Consider the following 18,064-nt stretch of genomic DNA (forward strand, 5'->3'; position numbering starts at 1 on the left):
AGACTGAATTTGGTAGTTTGTCACTGAAGGTAACAAGAAATTCATCAAGAAATCAAGCGAAAAATAGGCAACTGCAGAATGGTGTAAGGGTGAGAGTGATCCTTCAACACTGAATTCTTCCTTTCACTACTTTGTGGAGTGTTAGTATTGTCTTCATGTTTTGGCATTGCTCCTGAAGTTTTCCTTCCTTTTCCATCAGTCTCCAGCTTCCAGAGAAGAGGTACGAGATGACAAAACCACCATAAAATGTGAGACATCACCACCTTCTTCACCTCGGTCTTTGCGTCTGGACAGAGTCCAGAAAGGAGCTCTGCACACAGTGAGCCACGAAGATATCAGGGACATTAGGAAGTAAGTAGCTGGGGAATCACTCAGACCTACCAGGAATTCAGTGTTCCACAGCATGAGAATGAAGCCCCAAACTGCAGAGCTGTTCAGCCTGTAGGATTTTAGTCTGAGTGTTATAAAGTGTTTCTCAAAAGTCAGGAGTGCGATCACACAAATGGGTGACTGTGTTACACAAACATTAGGAATGTAGATTTTGCTAATGCTTAGAAATGGCTTCATGGGAATTCTTTTGGTACTCAAAGTCTGCATTAAGTTTGCTTCATGCTTGGGCTTTGAGAAATGTAACTCTTAACTCTTGAAGTTGTAATTTAGCTATAAATTGAGAATTAATTCTCAAAATTGCTGTCACTTTGATGGACAGATACTCCTTTCAAAGTACCCAAGTATCTGAGATGGATTCCACTCAAGTATTTCAAACTTTGTCTGCCCCTTCCAGTCAGGAACTTGTGCCGTCAACATTTCTTTTCATAACTCATAAGCTGGAATTAAATTACATTTAATTAAATTATTAAATTAAATAACATTTTTGAGTTACTGAACTTTACAGTTAACTTGCACAGAACCCTAAACTTACCTCTGGTGAATCTGTTGTGCATGGGCTCCTTCATGACTCTTTTTTTGGTACAGTTCAACAGGCTCACAGGATGGGCAAACAAGTAATCCTAGTAGCAGTAACAGCAGCCAAGATTCCCTTCACAAAGCCCCTAAAAAGAAGGGAATCAAATCCTCCATTGGCCGCCTGTTTGGCAAGAAGGAAAAGGGACGACCTGGACAAGGAAGCAAGGAAGCTCTAGGGCAAGGTTGGTTTGCTTTTTCTTACACACTGAGAGATATGGCCTTGGGGGTTTGGTTTTACACATTCCTGATCAGTTATATTATAAAGGATTAAACTGAGAGTGACTTGAGTTTGGGGGTTTTTTGTAGGTGGCATGGGAGAAGCAGATGGTTCTTCTCAGGATGCATTAGGTCTCAGCAAACTTGGAGGTCAGGCAGAGAAAAACAGGAAAATGCAGAAAAAGTAAGTTATCAAATATTTGTAATCCTGTGTTATTCATGCATTGTTTTGTTTAAAGATGCTGTGGTTTTATTTTTTTTAGTTTGGTTTTGGGGTATTTTTGCCTAATATAGTACTATGGCTAATAAGTCTCTGTAGATCTATTTTTTTTTACTATTTTTCCAGAACATTAATAGTAGCAGAGGTCATGGTAAGTTTGAAAGGAATTTAAGCTGAAAACTTACTGTTGGACTGCTGTAATAAAGGACTTTGGAGATAGAAGTGGACTCTTACCAAATTCCCCCTGAATTTATTATATTTCATACCTGCTTTGGGAGGTATTAAATATAATAGATTATAAATACCTTTAATTCAAATGGGAGATTTCCAAAAGTTGCCCTTGGCTGTTCTTTGCTCCAGAGTGTGGAGGAATTGACAGAAGGGAAGCACGAGCTGCTGTGTGCAGCCATCCCTGTGTATGAATTTGCTGTCTCCTTTCTCTGTCCCTTCTTGTTGCAGCTGCTGGCAGCTTCTCTCTTCACTAATTTTTTTCACTTCTGTCTAAGATTGTCTACTGAAATCTTTTTCCTTGTACCATATAGCCCTGGTTTCTTGAATTTTCTAAAATCAATTTTGACTGTTCCTTTTTTATGGCATCTTGTATGCAGTTACCTTTTCCTAGTCATGAGAATTTTTTCACTCTGTCCCAGAAAATCTTTAGTTTACTGCTCACTTTTGGAGTGTCTGTTTGCATGCTTTGTTGTTTCCAGTCTTGGAACAGATGAAGCAAAGACTACTCATAGGTGAAAATCAGATACTGCTACTGATAGAAATCCTGACTTGATGCTTATATGGGAATACAGGAAACTCATATTTATATGAGTAGGATTAGGCATTCCTTGCATTTTTTCCTCCAATGCTGAGCCATATACCTTAAACTGCTGCTGCTTCTGTTCTGTTCAGCTGTCAAAAAACTGATGAAGATCAGCTTTTCCTTGCCTTCTGAAGACAGACAGTAAATGTTGAAAAGAAAGGGTTCTAATTTTCCCTTTGAGAGGGATTTCTTGCAACACCTAAGTTCTGTTGACTATTACGAGTAATGCCTGGTGGCTGCTAATGAAAACCAGCAGTGTGTTGGTTTGAGAAGTTGGAATGGAATGTGAGTTTGTTTGGATAACAGAAGGCTCAGCTGTTTTTCTTCAGACTGCTGCTCTGAAGGCAATCATATATTATTATGATCTGGTATTTTCCCTTTTCTACAGTGCTTTAAAGTCATACCACATCTTGGTTGAATAAATAGTTGTAGTGTCTGGTCATATCTAAAGAGTGGTAGGGTCTGTTCTTTGAGCAATATAGGTATTTCTCAATACCAGCCACAAGCTTCATTCTCAAGTGAAACAATCCATACTGTCTTGCTTTAAGAAATGCAAGAAGTGCAGTTGCAGATAAACCATGGCTTTTTCTTGTAAACATTCTGCTTTTCAAAAATATACTGGTATTACTTAAAGCATAATTTATGGCTGCATGTTGCAGATTGCTTAAAAGGCAGCTGTCTCTTTTAAACAAATGAAAACTTTTTGTTTTGAATTGCCTTCTCTAGCTATTCCAAAGCTCCCCTCCATCTCTTCCACAGCCCCTTTAGGTACTGGAAGGGGCTCTAAGGTCTCCCTGGAACCTTCTGTTCTCTACTACTCAATGAAATTAATACAATCTAGATCTATCATTTGAAAAATACAATTAAGATGCTTTCATGCAACTGTTCAGAATCCTGAGGGGTGTTCTGAATATGGGAAGCAATATTATCACAAGGGGTCAGAGATCCCTTGCTGCCTTCTTGAGATGCTCCTTATCAAAAAGGAAAAAGTAGTAAAGCTGCTCTGAATTGCTTTTCACTCTGACATTGGAGGAGTGTGGGTTAAAACACATTTTGACTGACTGTTTGCTTACAGAACCTTGTATTCAGCAAAAAGAATTCCAGCTACCTGAATACTTGGAATAATAAGAGCTCATTCTATTTATAGCTGTCTCTAATCCCTATTTGCTCATTTATCTTTCTGATTTCTGCTTGCGTGTGCGCAAACAGGCTGAGGGCAGCGTTCAATGTCTGCTAACAAAAACCTATTTATAGTTACAGAATTAAATTACAGTACACATTATTTGTCTGGTTTTGTATGCCTTTGAGTTCAATTTAATCCTAGTTTTATATTTGTCCTTCATTATTTTATTTTCCTTTTCTTTACCATTTGATCTGGTAGTGCAAAATCAGGGTAAGTTTGTATTTATTTTTATGTAGGATTGTTGTGCAAGTGTGATAAAACTCATTTGGATTTTTTAGCAATATATTAAAACCTCTATCCTTTCTTCAAAAAGGTATGATCATGAGAGGAAATACTAGATTCAAAAGAATACATTATGAAAATGTGTTGCTGAAATAAATCCAGTGTCACCTAGTTCAGTGTGAAAGCTAGTTTGGTGTCTTGTCTTAATTTGCATGGTGTGAGCTTTTCTAGTGGAAGTATTTAACCCTCTTAGATTAGTTTTGTAATCTGGGAATTGAAAGTTGTTTAGCAATAGTAGGTATTGTGTTTCCAAGGTAGATACATTTCTGTAGAAGTGCTGTTTGGTGTTTACTAAGCCTTAGTTGTTCATAGTGCTGTGCTCATCTCTTGTGTGAGCTGTGGTAGTGACAGTGTTTGCCACAGTTGTGTTTGTGCTTTTCTGTGTACAGCACAACCAACTTAGTACTGTATTCATCAAAAAGGAAGGCAACCCTAAATTTAAAGTAATTCTCACACACCAAACACTTACTACATCCTGGAACTCAGTCGGGAATAAGGATATTAACTGTCCCCTGATGCTCAGCCTATTTCCATCTCATGTTTTACAACTGTTGCTTCTGAGTTTTTACACCCTGATGCTCTGTCACTTCCATCAGTATCACTTTCTTCCCCACACTGCAGTGTTTATTGTATTCTGAACTTCTTGCAAATCAGTCCTCTTCAGTTTCATCCAAGAAATCTGGGATACAGCATTCCCCTCTGGCTATGAGCTCTGCATGTATGTATCCATTCCTATGCTGTCTTAATCCAGTGACAAAGTGAGGTTGCTGCAGGCTGCTTCATTTTCCTTGTGGGGTGAGCATGTGCTCTCCTGCCAAGAACCCTTCTGAACACAGATACTTCACAGGGTCTCTGGAGGGTCCTGTACACCCTGCTGCATCAGGCACCTGCAGCTTTGACATCATTTCTCACTCCTTGTAACCACAGCTTTTGTCCTCTCCAGCTGCTGTGAGATGCCTCTGGAATGTGTCTAACAACAAGCCTTCTCCCCTTGCAGCAGCATGTTCAGGCTTCTGTTCCAAGGGAAGCTCAGCCAGGTTTTTTATTAAGTCTCCAGACATCTCTCCCATGGTTTTGTCACCTAGGAGTTATTCCAGCAGCCAGCTACTCTTTTGGCACTCTTTAATCCTTCATGGGGCCAGGTTTGTACCACCTGTTCACTGCTGACACCACTGCAATATATTTTTGCTTACAAAGATTCTGGTTTTTGCACCTATTTCCTAACTGGTATAGTGCTTGGGCTGTGAGACTCAGTTGGCTTGGCTCAGTTGTGATCTTTCAGGGATCTGATCACATTTTCCTGGAATGCAGTGAGTGTCTTGGTGGAGTTCGAAGGGAATAGTGGGAAAAGGGAAGTTCTTTGCTATAGGCAAAAACATCAGTGCATCATTTGCAGATGAAACAGCAGCTGCTTCTGAATTCTTCCTATGAGATGTTTTGTGCCTGGGCTATATCTTGAGCTTTGGGGTTAAGGATTTCCTGTGCAAGCAAGTTTTTTATCTCTTAGTGCATATGAACAAATCCTGCAATTAATTTTCCGCTTCATGGTTGCTTTCTTCCTTGGATCCATTGAATAATTTCTGCATAAAGTAATCTCATAACCATTTTTTCTTCGTATTTTTATGTGTTTTCCTCCATCACACACTTATTTTCTGCCTACAATACCACCATGAGTTTCAAGTTGACATCGTAACCTCTCCTTAAAATTTTGATGTACTCCTTGTATTCTACTCCAAAGGATTCACAGTTTCATGGTTACCATGAAGTATGCAATGAGACTTATACAGCAACCAGAAATGATACTGTTATTCTCTGAACTCCACACAATACAACCACCAAAAAGGAAGGCATAGACACCAATCTGGAAGCTAAAATATTTGGAAAAAACTTTGTGTTCCTTTCTGGCAAATACAGTATTAAGCACTTTATTCTGTTCTTACCAAACAGTGTTTCATATGATCTTATTAACTTATTTTTATAATTTTTAAATCTTTAAACAACAAAGAGAAGCAGATCTCAATGTGTTCAGGGCTAATTAATTGTGGAATTAACGTGATGTGTTCCACAGTAGCAGGGAAATATAGCTGATCCTTTATTTCCAATTTAGAAATATATATATCTTTCTGAAGTGTACAAATATGTCTAAGCTTTTACAGTCTTCTTTGGTAGTGAAATTCAGCAATTGAGCTGCTGACTGCTGAACAGTGTTCCACCTTAATGGATGGATCCCAAAGGGGTACCTAGAATGATTATTTGTAACCAGTTTTCTGGCCGTGCCTTCCTTCCCCCCCCTTTTCCCATTCCTGGGAAGTACATTTAATCAGGACAAATTACTGGGAGGTTCTTCCAGAGCAAAAGGAATTTATTGATGTGCGGGTGGAGAAGTGCTGTCTATTGATAAAGCAGTTGCTAGTATGTTTGTTGCTTCATTGATTGCTTTTTTAATATTTTGCTACCTACCAATATGACATGAGGATCCCAGGTAGACATGTCTAAGTGAGCTGAATGCTGCATTTCCATTTTCTAGGAGTAGCAAAGCAGCTCCTTGTCTGTCAGTAATCACTCTTCAAGGTGCCTTGTGTATTTTAATACCTGTAACTTCTAAAAATGTTATCATCCTAGATCTATCCTGTGAGACAGTTCAAAAGGCAAGGAGATTTCATTTGATTTAAACAGTGAGAAAACACTAAATACATAATGTAGGAGCTTGAATCTCTAGTATTGCTGTGTATCTTAAGTCTACATTTACAGGCATGAATAAAGAACAGTAAAATCAGTCTAATTAGGTGAAGTTGTTTTTTCAGATTTTCAAAGGAGAATGAGTGGGGATTTAATAATATACAGCTGGCTTTCAAAGGCAGTTGTTTGTGGGGTTTTGTTGTTGTTGTTGCTTTTTTTTTTTTTCTCCATATTTTCAGCCAGGCATATCCAAGCAGCATTGCATGCTTATAACCACAGTGCTAGTTTTTGTCCTTTGGTTTGTCAAACAGTTTTGGCAGCTATTTATAGGGACCTTGTGAGCTTCTATTGTCTCTGGAAGCTGAATTGTCAATATTAAACTTCAGGCGCTTCTGTTTCAGAACAACAAAGGAAATGGTGTCATCAGGGGAGATGAAAGCTGAGTTTCAGTACAAAGCCTGTCAGGATAGAATTGCCAAGCACAAATCTGGTTGTGGGAGGCTGTGCCTGATGTTCTGACGGGCTGAGGTTCAGCAGTGAAAGGCTCCCTGTCCCAGTGTCCAGCCCTGACAGCCTGATGGACAGGCATGTCTGATGTGGTCGTGCGTTGTCACAGGTTTCAAATCTGCACAAGCTGAGGAGAAATGACTGCTTTGGTTCAGCTTTGCTGGGCAGAGAACTGAGCAGCTGAGAATCTGATTGCCACATAAGCCTGACATCTCCACTTTGGGTTGGGAGTGTTGGGTAGAGTGTCAGTAGTGGCTTCGGACACCGGGTTCTGAAAGGCAAGATGCACATCTCTGCTGCTCTCAGATTTCCTGCTCAGCTCAGCTTTCATTCCTACATAGTCCCTGTACATGTGCTGTACCTGCCTGAGGGGATGGATCATATAAGCCTGGGAAAGGAATGAGTTAATTATTGGAAAGAAGATAGTGAAGTGAGTGCAGTGCTGGAATTGTAACATCCATTATAACTAATGACTGTTTCTGTAATTGTAGGCACGAGTTGCTGGAGGAAGCCAGAAGACAAGGTTTGCCTTTTGCACAGTGGGATGGGCCCACTGTGGTGGTGTGGCTGGAGGTGAGTGATCCTCCCAAAAACGAATAAAAAGCCCCCTCAACGTACAGACTCGTAAAGACCGTGCGGGTTTGGAAGCAGCAATGTTTTCCACGTGCTGTTTACTTCCTTCTCTCTGTGTTGCAGCTGTGGGTGGGGATGCCAGCCTGGTACGTGGCTGCCTGCCGAGCCAATGTGAAAAGCGGTGCTATCATGTCAGCCCTGTCTGACACGGAAATCCAGCGGGAAATCGGCATCAGCAATCCCCTGCACAGGCTCAAGCTCCGCCTGGCCATCCAGGAAATCATGTCCCTAACCAGCCCCTCTGCCCCTCCCACCTCCAGGACGGTAAGGAAACTCAATGCAGCATTTAACACCCAGAATTTCCCCAATTTTACAGTTTGACTGTAACCTTAGAAGTGAACTTCTACTAAGAATTTCTGGAAAGGAACATATTATTTAAATATAGGTTGTTCCTTCCTTTCATGGAAATTAACTAAAGGAATAACTGCAATTTTCTTTCTTGAGGAAGAGAGAAGTTTTTCAGTCTAAGTATGTAATCCAAAATATTTTGACAATGTGTTACTGGCCTCATCTCTTGGCCTCCAGAGAATTTAAAATACAGATGAAGTATACAAGTGTGTATGGAAGTTTGTGGGATAGTTGGAGGCTCTTTTAATGCAGCTATAGAGCCATTAACTCCAGATAATTCAGATTACATGATCTTGAGTCACCTGTCTCTCTATAGTAAATTTAGGTATTTAGTGGGAATTTTCTCTCATGAGTCTGGCTGCCCTGCAGTCTAAGGCTGTTCCTGGGGTTATGTGCTAGACTACAAATGTATTTTCTGGATTAGAGCAGAGCCAAGTGTTTACCCACTGATTAAATCCTGTCAGCTGTTTCTGCTGCTCGATTTTGTTAATGTCTGTGAAGGAAGTTGACCCCTGTGAGTAGGCTTTTATTGCATGCCATGACTGTCAGTAGCTGTACCTGACCTAGAGACCATTGCTTTGCCCATGCCTGCTCCTTACATGTACCGATTGCTTATCTGTTCTGCAACCTCTCCTCTTTGTTACTGCTTTCCTTTCACTGGATGGGATTGATTCCCTGTGGGCTCATGTTAGACCACGGGAAATGTCTGGGTAACACATGAAGAGATGGAAAATCTTACAGCCACACAACAAACGGTTAGTTTACAGTGTTGCCACTTCTCTTCCTTAGAGTGCTTTTCCCACTTCTTGAACATTTCAATCAAGTACCTTTCGGTCTTTTTTTTTTTCTTTTTTTCTTCAAATTAATGCACTAAAATTCTGGATTATTGCTTCTTCTAACTATTAACCTTTTAATCTGCATCTTGATAGCTTTTTTTCCCAGAAGGGAGAAAAAAAATCAACATTGATAAGATTGTAAACAAAACTCTAATATGTAAAATGGAGCTCCGACTTGATTGACAAATAAACAAATTGAATTATTGGTGCAGAAATCTCTTCTCTCCAGAAAACTTAATCAGTAGATGGGGTTTGCAACTTCTCATACAAAAATAAGAGCCTTGTGTATAATTTTTTTACACTGCATGATGCTTGCTTTATCTAGATTTTTTTGGTATGCAGTAGATTTAGAGTCTTGCAGTGCACCATTAAGTTTGACTTCCTTACTAAACTTAACCACTAATATGTGTGTGTTCTTTTGCTTTCCTAACCACCTAACAGGAAGATGAGGAGGGAAGCTGGGCTCAGGTTGGAAACTTTATCTAATATTACAGACTGTATGTAAACTGTCATAATCATTAGAGCATGAAATAATCTGTTTTTCCTTTAGGCCAGCATCTTTTAATGATCCTGGGTCTGACAGGGGGATGGGGAGAGAGGGAAACTGCAGGCTTATCTCTCTACAATGTACACTTGAGAAATACATGTGATTTAAATATTTTAATGTTTTGGTGGGCAATGGCTCTTCTGAGGAAGCCAGAATTCCAAGAGGAGTATCTTCTCTGTGCAGAAAGTCCCTGTCCAACCCATCCACCATCCCAGGTGTGCCACAAGATACCCTGGGCCTGGATGGTTAAGTAGATTTCTGTGCACTAATTCTGTAATCCCCCTTGATTGATTGTTTTGCCTTAAAGTGGTGGCAAATCCTATTTGTATTTTCAGGTATTGATGTAGCTGAGTATTTATACAGGGATAGAAACAAAACTTGGGATTTACCCATGATCCATATCTTTGGACAGTATGGGCTCTTCTTGCTTGGCTGCCCTCCAGCTTAAACCTGATTTAAGTCCCATTAACTACATCTCAGCTACTCATTTGTTAATTGTCAGTGATAACAAGCCCAGAGTAAGGAGCTCTTTCACTCTTCTACTTTCTGATGGCTTGGAGAGGTGCATTTCCCTTTGGCCTTGCTCCTTTCTGGAAGGGGCTTCCTCTAGAGGAGAAATAAAGCTTTTGACTTTTAACAGAAAAATCAGTTCTTATGCTTTTGAAGAAAGGAGGTTCTTGGTTTTGTTGCCCAAGGAGTGATGAGATATATGGTTACAAACTCTCATCTTTATAGATGTTTTTTCTAAAAAAGCCTAGTAATTTGCAGATCAAAACTGTAATGAGAAAAGTCTCTTTTAGGATAAGGACTAGCATTTAGTATGGCTTGTTCTTCAGTAGCAGGGTTTTATCAGTATCTGAAAACAGCTAACTGTATTTAAAAAGGTCTGCAGTTATTAGAAAAATAACTTTTCTTCATAAAGTCACATTTAAAATAAGATTTCCCCCCGGTTTTCAAGAGAGAATATTTGCAACATCTCAACTCAGTCAAATTCTATGGCTTTTACTATCCAACCGTGTAGATTAGTCTTTTTTAAAAATTTTATTGGCTCTTGCATGTTTTGTCATGCTATTTCTTGATATAAATTGAGGCAATTTTACTTGCTCAAGTGAGTATCTGAACTTGCTTTTCTTCATGTGGGTGACTTCTTTGGAAAGCACACACATAGCATTCAGTATTCTGATGTGTTTATCTTTATAGACTAACAATCAAATAAGCAATTTCTTTGAACTGTGCTGTCTAAAACAGTTTTTCTCTTTTCATTTCTCATTTCAATAAGCTTGTCCCTTAATTTTTGTCCAAACCAGACATTAGCCTATGGTGACATGAACCACGAGTGGATTGGCAACGAGTGGCTGCCAAGCCTGGGGCTCCCACAGTACCGCAGCTACTTCATGGAATGCCTGGTGGATGCTCGGATGCTGGATCACTTAACTAAAAAAGACCTGCGTGGGCAGCTGAAAATGGTGGACAGCTTTCACAGGTAAGGAGGTTGAAGCTGGAGACCTCACCCACAGTTAAGTGTTTCCATTATCTCTAAATATTTTTTTCTGATTTTTTTTTTTTTTTTCCCTCTGGTCCAAACAGAAACAGTTTTCAGTGTGGAATTATGTGCCTCCGAAGACTGAATTATGATCGAAAAGAGCTGGAAAGAAAAAGAGAAGAAAGCCAGAGTGAAATTAAAGGTCAGTGCACTGTCTTTGCCTCAGTCTGGTTCTGCCATGTTTTCACTAATCAGCCTCACAATTTCATTTACAAAGAAAAGGCTCTAGAGTATGGAACCGCTTACAAAATATCAAGTGCACAAGGCACATAAACACATCATTAAATCATTTACTTATGCTACAGATGTAAACATTTTTGAAACTCAAACTGCTCTGAAGTTTGAAACTAACTGTTTTAGGAGAATGAGAGTTAAGAACATGTTGGGGGGGCTATCCTTATTTTCTTCTTTTCCCTGTGTTTTGATGTAACTTTACATGTGCATGATTTTATTGTTGCTTGTGGCTGGTAACTTTTATTATGCAGCAGTTGATGAAAAAAATATACAAGTGACTTAGGTATTTGTATCTTTCAGATTCATGGTGATTATTGTACAAGAAAAAAATAATAAGAGAAATCAGAGTGGGAATTCATGGTTTTCCAAGATTTCCCATAGAAATTTTTGTTCCCTGTCTAATATCAGAAGTGTTTTCTGATATCTGAGTCTAAAAACTTGCTTAGAAGGCTCTGTGCCTACTCTTCCCCTTTCCTTTTAAAGTTTTGATACCTTTTGGTGGTTAACTTGCTAATTGTGCCTGAGATCATTCCCAGGAGTCACAACTAACTGGCAGCAACCAAGCCAGAGTTGTGGCTGGTGGGTTGTTTTTAGCCTTTCAAATAGAATGGGTGCATCCCTTGCCTCTACAGAACTGCTCCTTGGAATATTTAAGTTACGGCGTGAAAGATCTCCCAGCAGACTTCTATTACCTTCCACTCCAATCCAATCATCCAGTTAATGACTGTGGATGATTTGGTTCAGAGGAGTGGTGGTGTAATGAGTCTGGCACTGTTTTTGCCTCCCTAGATGTCCTTGTGTGGAGCAACGAGAGGATGATCCACTGGGTCGTGTCCATCGGCCTTAAGGAATACGCGAATAACCTGCTCGAGAGCGGAGTTCACGGTGCACTTGTGGCCTTAGATGAATCCTTTGATTACAATGCATTAGCTCTTCTGCTGCAAATCCCCACTCAAAACACACAGGTAAGCAAGGATGAGGCACTTTAGGCCTCCTAGGAAGGTTAAAAATGGAGCTGATTGTTTTTTTTTTTTTTCCTCCCCCCACAGTTAAGACATCTGGGAACATTAGCAGTGCGAAGTTGTCAATTGTCACACAGACAAAAACTTAAAATCATGCTTTTCTAATGGTTTTCTAGTTGTTAATAACAATTCTTTCATAAATTTGCTTGAGAAAAGCATTGTTTTACTATTTTCCTCACAGTCCATCCTCACAACAGTAGTGTGAAGCTCATCATTTTTGTTGTTTGCTAGTTGTTACTCTGAAGTAATTTGAGGCAGAATCATGAGCTTTAATGTCACAACTAGAGGAAAGCTGTTAAGTCTTCCTTAAATTTTTAATAAGTTACAAATTAAATTGTAACTTTTCAAGTACTGACCTTTCAAGTATGAAGTATGTTTATTAACCATGATAAGAAAGCACTAAACAATTTGGGTCCTATTATGTTTTTAAACTCATTATAGGTTACTAATCTTTGGGAATTAACTTCCATTTCTTTCATACCACAAACTTCAGGCTCGTGCTGTTCTGGAGAGGGAATTCAATAACCTTCTTGCTATGGGCACTGACAGAAGACTTGATGAAGTAAGTTACTTGAGTTGTTGACCCATTTTATGGTCCTGGAAACTTTATCAGAACTGCTCAGTGAAAGAATTTAGCCTGAACCTCTTCAAGCTTTTGACAGAATAGTGACAGAAACCTTAACTTCAAACTCCTTGTCTCTGAGGGTTTCTAAATACAGCAGGGTTTGTGTATTTTGGTAAGATGACTTTGAATATGAAAATACTGGGAAGATTTGCAAGTTTGGGCTGAATACTCTTTATGTAAAATATGGGAAAATTAGTGACCAGCATTTCAGTGGACAAACTATGATAGGAAAAGGCACTTTATCCTAAAGGGCAGTATTTCAAAGATCTTTGAGGGGTTTTTAAGAAATCTCATGTTAATTTTCATTCATACTGGTGCAGAAGACCACCAGGTGTATTTACACAACAAAGTAGTTTCTGTTGGGCAGCCTGTGATCTTATTGTATAAACTGCACTGAAATGAGAGTAAAACTTAGTGTGAGGCTGTTCTGTGCACCCACAGCACAGAAGAGACAGTGTTCCATCTTTAACCTTCTAAGTTGCTCAGTGGACAGATTCAAGCTGGTGTTATTTCCCCAGGAGAGCCTTAATTAACTCTGTGCTGCCTCATCTTTGGTGCTGATGGGATTTGATGTGGTAGCACATGTAGGCAAAAGTTTACAGATTAAGGCTGAAGTGACAAAACCCTTCTGTGGTTCACCAGCTCAGGAAACCAGTCTCAGAAGCATTGAGGCTGGGATGAGGAAGAGGACAGGGGAAAGGGGAAGCTCCTGACAGCTCTGTTCCCATCTGCATCTCTACCAAGGTTTTAACAACCCATCAGAAAGCATTGATGGTTTTCTAAAATATTTTCCTTGGAGGTTTCAAACTGCAAAAGGAGCTTTGAGGGAACAGTTTTTTTGCTCTGCTTGCTCTGTTCTAATGGCACAGGGCAGTTTGGTCATGAAAATCTCTTCAAATAATGTAGACTTACCTCCTAATTGTAAAGGGGAATAAATTTGAGGTAAAACAGCATTCAAAGGATTGAACTGTTTCTAAATGGGAAATTGGCAAATGGAGCTGCCCAGTGGGTATATTTGCATTGACACAATACTTGCTCTGATTTTGGGAGTGGGACTTCAGCTGTATTTAGTAAGTGCAGCATTACATTTCTGAGGTGGGAATATTGCTTGAAAGATGCAGATTCATTAATGGGGGAAGGAAAAATGCACTTGGGTAATTAAGTCACATTTACCCTAATGCTTAAGGAAAGCCCTGCTTGGCAATGCAGTATTTAATGACTGTACTTTTTACTTCTTCACAATTACCTCCTTCAGTGTTGATACATTTAAGTTTGTCAGTAATGCTTTTGATGTCAGTAACAATCCCACACTTTTTGCACTGCTAATGTTGTTTGTCCATATGACAGGATGATGATAAGAGCTTTAGGAGAGCACCTTCGTGGAGAAAGAAGTTTAGACCAAAGGACATAAGAGGTTTAGCTGCTGGATCAGCAGAGACTCTTCCTGCAAATTTCAGAGTTACAACCTCAATGTCTTCACCCTCTATGCAGCCAAAGAAGATGCAGATTGATGGTATTGATTTTGTATAGTTTTAAGCATGCTGTGCTTTTTTTTTTTTTGCCTGAGATTCCAGGGGAGTTAAGTCCAAATGACCTTTTTGCTGCATCAAAGCATACGTCTTGTGCATGGTTGTATTTATAACACTGTGTTTAACCATAGGGTGCTTTGTCATTTCAGGAAGCTGTACTAGAGGTGGAGTTTCTTTTTTACATCACTGGAGTAACAAAATGAGAATAATAACTAGAAATAAATGTAATTTAGGAAAGTAAAATGAGAGCTCAGTAGGAGTCTTTTAATCACATGATGCATAATTTCTGATTAGCAGCAATTAGACCAATATGAGCCCCACTTCTGAAATACAGTACAATGCATTCAAAAATGATGTGAGTAAACCCTCTCAGGTAATTTTGAGATAAGTAGAGCTCAGTGATAGGTGCACTACCCCTCCTGCAGTGGTTGGTATTGACTTCAGTACTGACCATATTTGAAATCAGGGTTTCATTCATTGCTGTGTGATTTGGGTATATGTGTGCACACACAGGAATTTAAAAAACCCCAACCAACAAAAGCAGACCCCAAAAATTCCATCTGGAAGTGGAAGTTGATCACCTGTCACATGAGGGATCTTGTCTGTTTAAAAACTGTATCTGTAGCAACATAAGAATAAACTTCGGCTTTAATTTAGTTTACAAAAGGCACGTAGAAACGAATATGAATTTTTTTTTTTTTTATTGGAACAGACAGGGTGAGAACACAATCTGTTGGAGTTGCCTGAGGTTCTGAAAACTCTTACTTATTCATAAAGCTCCAAAAACCAATTTTTTAATCTGATGCTACTTGCAGTAAGCTCTTCTAAATTTTAGATAATGCCACTAGCACAAAATATTTACCAGAATTCATGTGAAAAATTCTGTAAATGAAACTAAGTCAAGTTTTTACCATGTAAAACGAATTTCTTTTTGAAATATTAGATATTTACAAACTACATAAAGTATTAAATAACATACAAAATCACCTTTGCCAATTTCTTTGTGCTACTTGGCAAGCAGATTTATTTTTTTTTTAGAATTCTTTTTGTTAGCCCCTGGAACACGAAGTGGTTAATATGCAAACTGTAAAATAAATTCTGCTTTTCTAACTTGTAACCTTAGAGTTGGGTGAGTACCAAAGCTGTAATCACCATTGCTGTGGAGGTTTGTTTTTTTTTTTTTTTGTTTTGAAAACTAACATGCATGCTGTGTTCTGCATGTCTTCCCATGCTTCTTGGAATAGGCAGTGTATCAGGAACACAAAGATTGGATTCTGCTACAGTAAGGACCTACTCCTGTTAAAGCCTTCTCCTGGTGAGTAAAGCTGGTAGGAATAAAACTGAAGCAGTTATTTATGAAATAAAACAGCAGGGATTTTCCTGCAGTGCTTTTACACACTTTAAAGACAGTCCAGGTTCTCAGAGTAGGTTGTTATACTGGAAATCCCGAGTTTATTTCTTACAACGAAGACTGAGGGTTGTAATGCTGGTTTTGTCAGTACTGTGTTCCTCCTGTGAGGTTTTTTAAACTGCTTCCAGAAGGAAGGACTTGTGCTAAAAAAATAGCTCTGTAGAAAGTGTTGAAATCAAAGGATGGATGAAGCACAGCTAGAGGAAGTGGAAAGGGGGTGAAGAGAATAAATTAGGGATGGAAAGAAAATAATCCAGTGTGTGACACTGCAGCTCAGATTGTTGATCTCTCAAAGTCTTTGTTTGGTCAGAGTTCTCCCACTAAAACATGCTTCAGTATTGAATTGTTACAGGGGTATTTCCAGTTCCTGGACACTCCATGCTACTGTGATTTCTTAGCTGGCTGGTTGAGTTTACCTACCTGTAGCCTCAGTTTGGGGAGCTGGGAGCAGTGCTGCTGATAAAAGGCAGCTTAATGTATTGTAACACAAAATCCATGTATTCTGGCTTGTGAAAGATCTGTAGTCCTGTCTTTCTCCAGGATCTGGAATATTTCTGCAGCAGCCTCTGCTGTATTTTCTTATGGCACAGTGCTTCTCTCATTTTGCAAGCAAGTCCAGAAGCAATTTTTTTTTTTACTACAATGAATTTAAAAAAATGAATTCAGTGGATCTCTCCCCCCTCACTGATATCTTTCATGGACTGTAAATTGTGTGTCTTCTTTGCTTGTAGCTTCTTTCTTCTTACTGGTAGCATCCCTTCCAACTCATGTGTTTGATTCCTCAGAATTCAGAACCTTTTTGCATGTATGAGTTGAGTTCTAAAGAGTTCTTACATATGAAATGCTGAGAGAGGAAACTCTTGCACGTAGTGCCATATGACTGTGTCAGTTCATAATCTCAGGGCTCTCTTAAAGTATTTTTAGTTGCAAGAAACTGAAGTTTTAAGTCTCCTCACCCCCAGGTTCTCCTCCCTGGTTCAGGATTTTCTGTAGTTAGATGACGGGAGATGGAAATCCTCGGGGCAGAACATTTGCCCTCATTGCTTTATTTGCATTGCAGCTGGATATGGCAGGAGGCAATAAATAAAATGATATCCAGTGTGGCATGGCAGTAATTCAGTGCATCACTGCTGCACTGCTGAGCTCTTTGTGAAATGAAATGGTTGTTAAAACGTGCTAATGGAATCTTCTGTGTTTTTTTTTTTTTCTTTTTGTGTGTTGTTTTTGCAGTTTACCCACACTATTTCTACCGGTGATATGCAGCATTTTGAACATTTGGAACCCTTAACCTGTTAATACTTGTTAAATGGACACTTTGAGATATTTTATTACAGAGTTTTTAATTAGCAAATAAATTCATGAGTACTATAGAGAAAATATTTTAGAATCTAAATGTTTCTTATATTTATGTGACTTCTCATTTATATAGTTACTTACTTTTTCTGTTTCTATTCAGTCTACAAATCAAATCATTGCTGATTTTTTATTCTAATTTTAGTCTTTCCAACTGAATGTACTGTAATGCTTGTATGTATATGTCCCTATGAGCAATATAGGGTTTTTGTAAATTATGCAGTTACTGTAATTATCATTGTTTTTTAATAATGAAACTGAAGGTGAAAAGGATTTTAATACCTTTGTAAAAGTATCATGACACCGAGCAGTATATATTTTGTCTTTTGGAGCTCTTAGCTTAGATCTGAAAACAAGTCCAGCTTTTTTTCAGGTGAGCCTTTCTTGACCTAGGAGGGACGGTACATGAGTGTTGTTCTCAGAGCCGTACCTTTCCACACAGAGGACGTGTCAAGTAGTGGCAATTTGTCTTTATTTAAAGTAGAACTGCTTTGAAAAGCTGGGAGGAACACTTAACTCTGCGGGACACGTTGTAGGATTGCCTCAGTGCTAACACCCTCTGCTGTGTTTGTGATCGCAGTGACTGAAAACAAGCCATAAACCGAGGACTGTTTTTATTTTTGCTTTCCCTTCCCTGAGGAAGGCAGACTTCATAATGATTCCTGGTTGTGAGCCACAGGCCACAGAGAGGTTGTTTTTGTCCTAGACCTTTTTTGCTTGAAAACACTTGGTGGAAAGATGCTGGTGGAACCAGTTTTAATGGACCAATCCTAAAGCACTGCAGCCTCACAAATGAGTAGTGAAAGATGAAGGTACAATGGGCTGAAAACTAAAGCAGTGCATCTTCTAATAAAGGCCTTACTTTTCTTATGTAAGTCATCCTATGTGTTTTGTAAACTTGTTCTAAAGACTTGTCTGGACTTTAATTTGGATGGTTGTAGCCATTTTGGACTGTATGAGTAGAAAATGTATCTTGACACTTGTAAATGGCATATTAAAAAGCCAGCAAGAATCTGTTCAGATGGTGCATTATTTATTATGCAACAATATATATAGCATGTCTTTTTTCTTATTTTGTTTTCCACTTTTAACTTGCTTGTAAAACTGAAATTCATT

General features: G+C 38.9%; 1 protein-coding gene across 3 annotated transcripts in view; it reads left to right on the forward strand.

Moving 5' to 3' along the window:
• The window catches only part of PPFIA1 (PTPRF interacting protein alpha 1), a 49,378-nt gene extending 32,115 nt beyond the window's left edge, over nucleotides 1-17,263 (forward strand). Inside the window, exons 18-30 of one of the 3 annotated variants that reach the window (XM_062495635.1) lie at nucleotides 200-351; nucleotides 976-1,148; nucleotides 1,273-1,366; nucleotides 7,359-7,440; nucleotides 7,564-7,764; nucleotides 8,541-8,603; nucleotides 9,126-9,152; nucleotides 10,539-10,714; nucleotides 10,819-10,916; nucleotides 11,798-11,973; nucleotides 12,524-12,592; nucleotides 14,003-14,168; nucleotides 15,429-15,676. In XM_062495635.1, the coding sequence (XP_062351619.1) occupies nucleotides 200-351; nucleotides 976-1,148; nucleotides 1,273-1,366; nucleotides 7,359-7,440; nucleotides 7,564-7,764; nucleotides 8,541-8,603; nucleotides 9,126-9,152; nucleotides 10,539-10,714; nucleotides 10,819-10,916; nucleotides 11,798-11,973; nucleotides 12,524-12,592; nucleotides 14,003-14,168; nucleotides 15,429-15,487 (1,536 nt within the window). In that variant the 3' untranslated portion in view covers nucleotides 15,488-15,676. Of the gene's footprint in view, nucleotides 1-199; nucleotides 352-975; nucleotides 1,149-1,272; nucleotides 1,367-7,358; nucleotides 7,441-7,563; nucleotides 7,765-8,540; nucleotides 8,604-9,125; nucleotides 9,153-10,538; nucleotides 10,715-10,818; nucleotides 10,917-11,797; nucleotides 11,974-12,523; nucleotides 12,593-14,002; nucleotides 14,169-15,428; nucleotides 15,677-16,825 lie in introns of those variants that run through there. The other 2 variants (XM_062495637.1, XM_062495636.1) reach the window with 2 other exon arrangements.
• Nucleotides 17,264-18,064: the final 801 nt, after the last annotated feature.

The sequence above is a fragment of the Cinclus cinclus genome, chromosome 6 (assembly GCF_963662255.1).
Source record: "Cinclus cinclus chromosome 6, bCinCin1.1, whole genome shotgun sequence".
In the NCBI taxonomy this organism is placed as follows: Eukaryota; Metazoa; Chordata; class Aves; order Passeriformes; family Cinclidae; genus Cinclus; species Cinclus cinclus.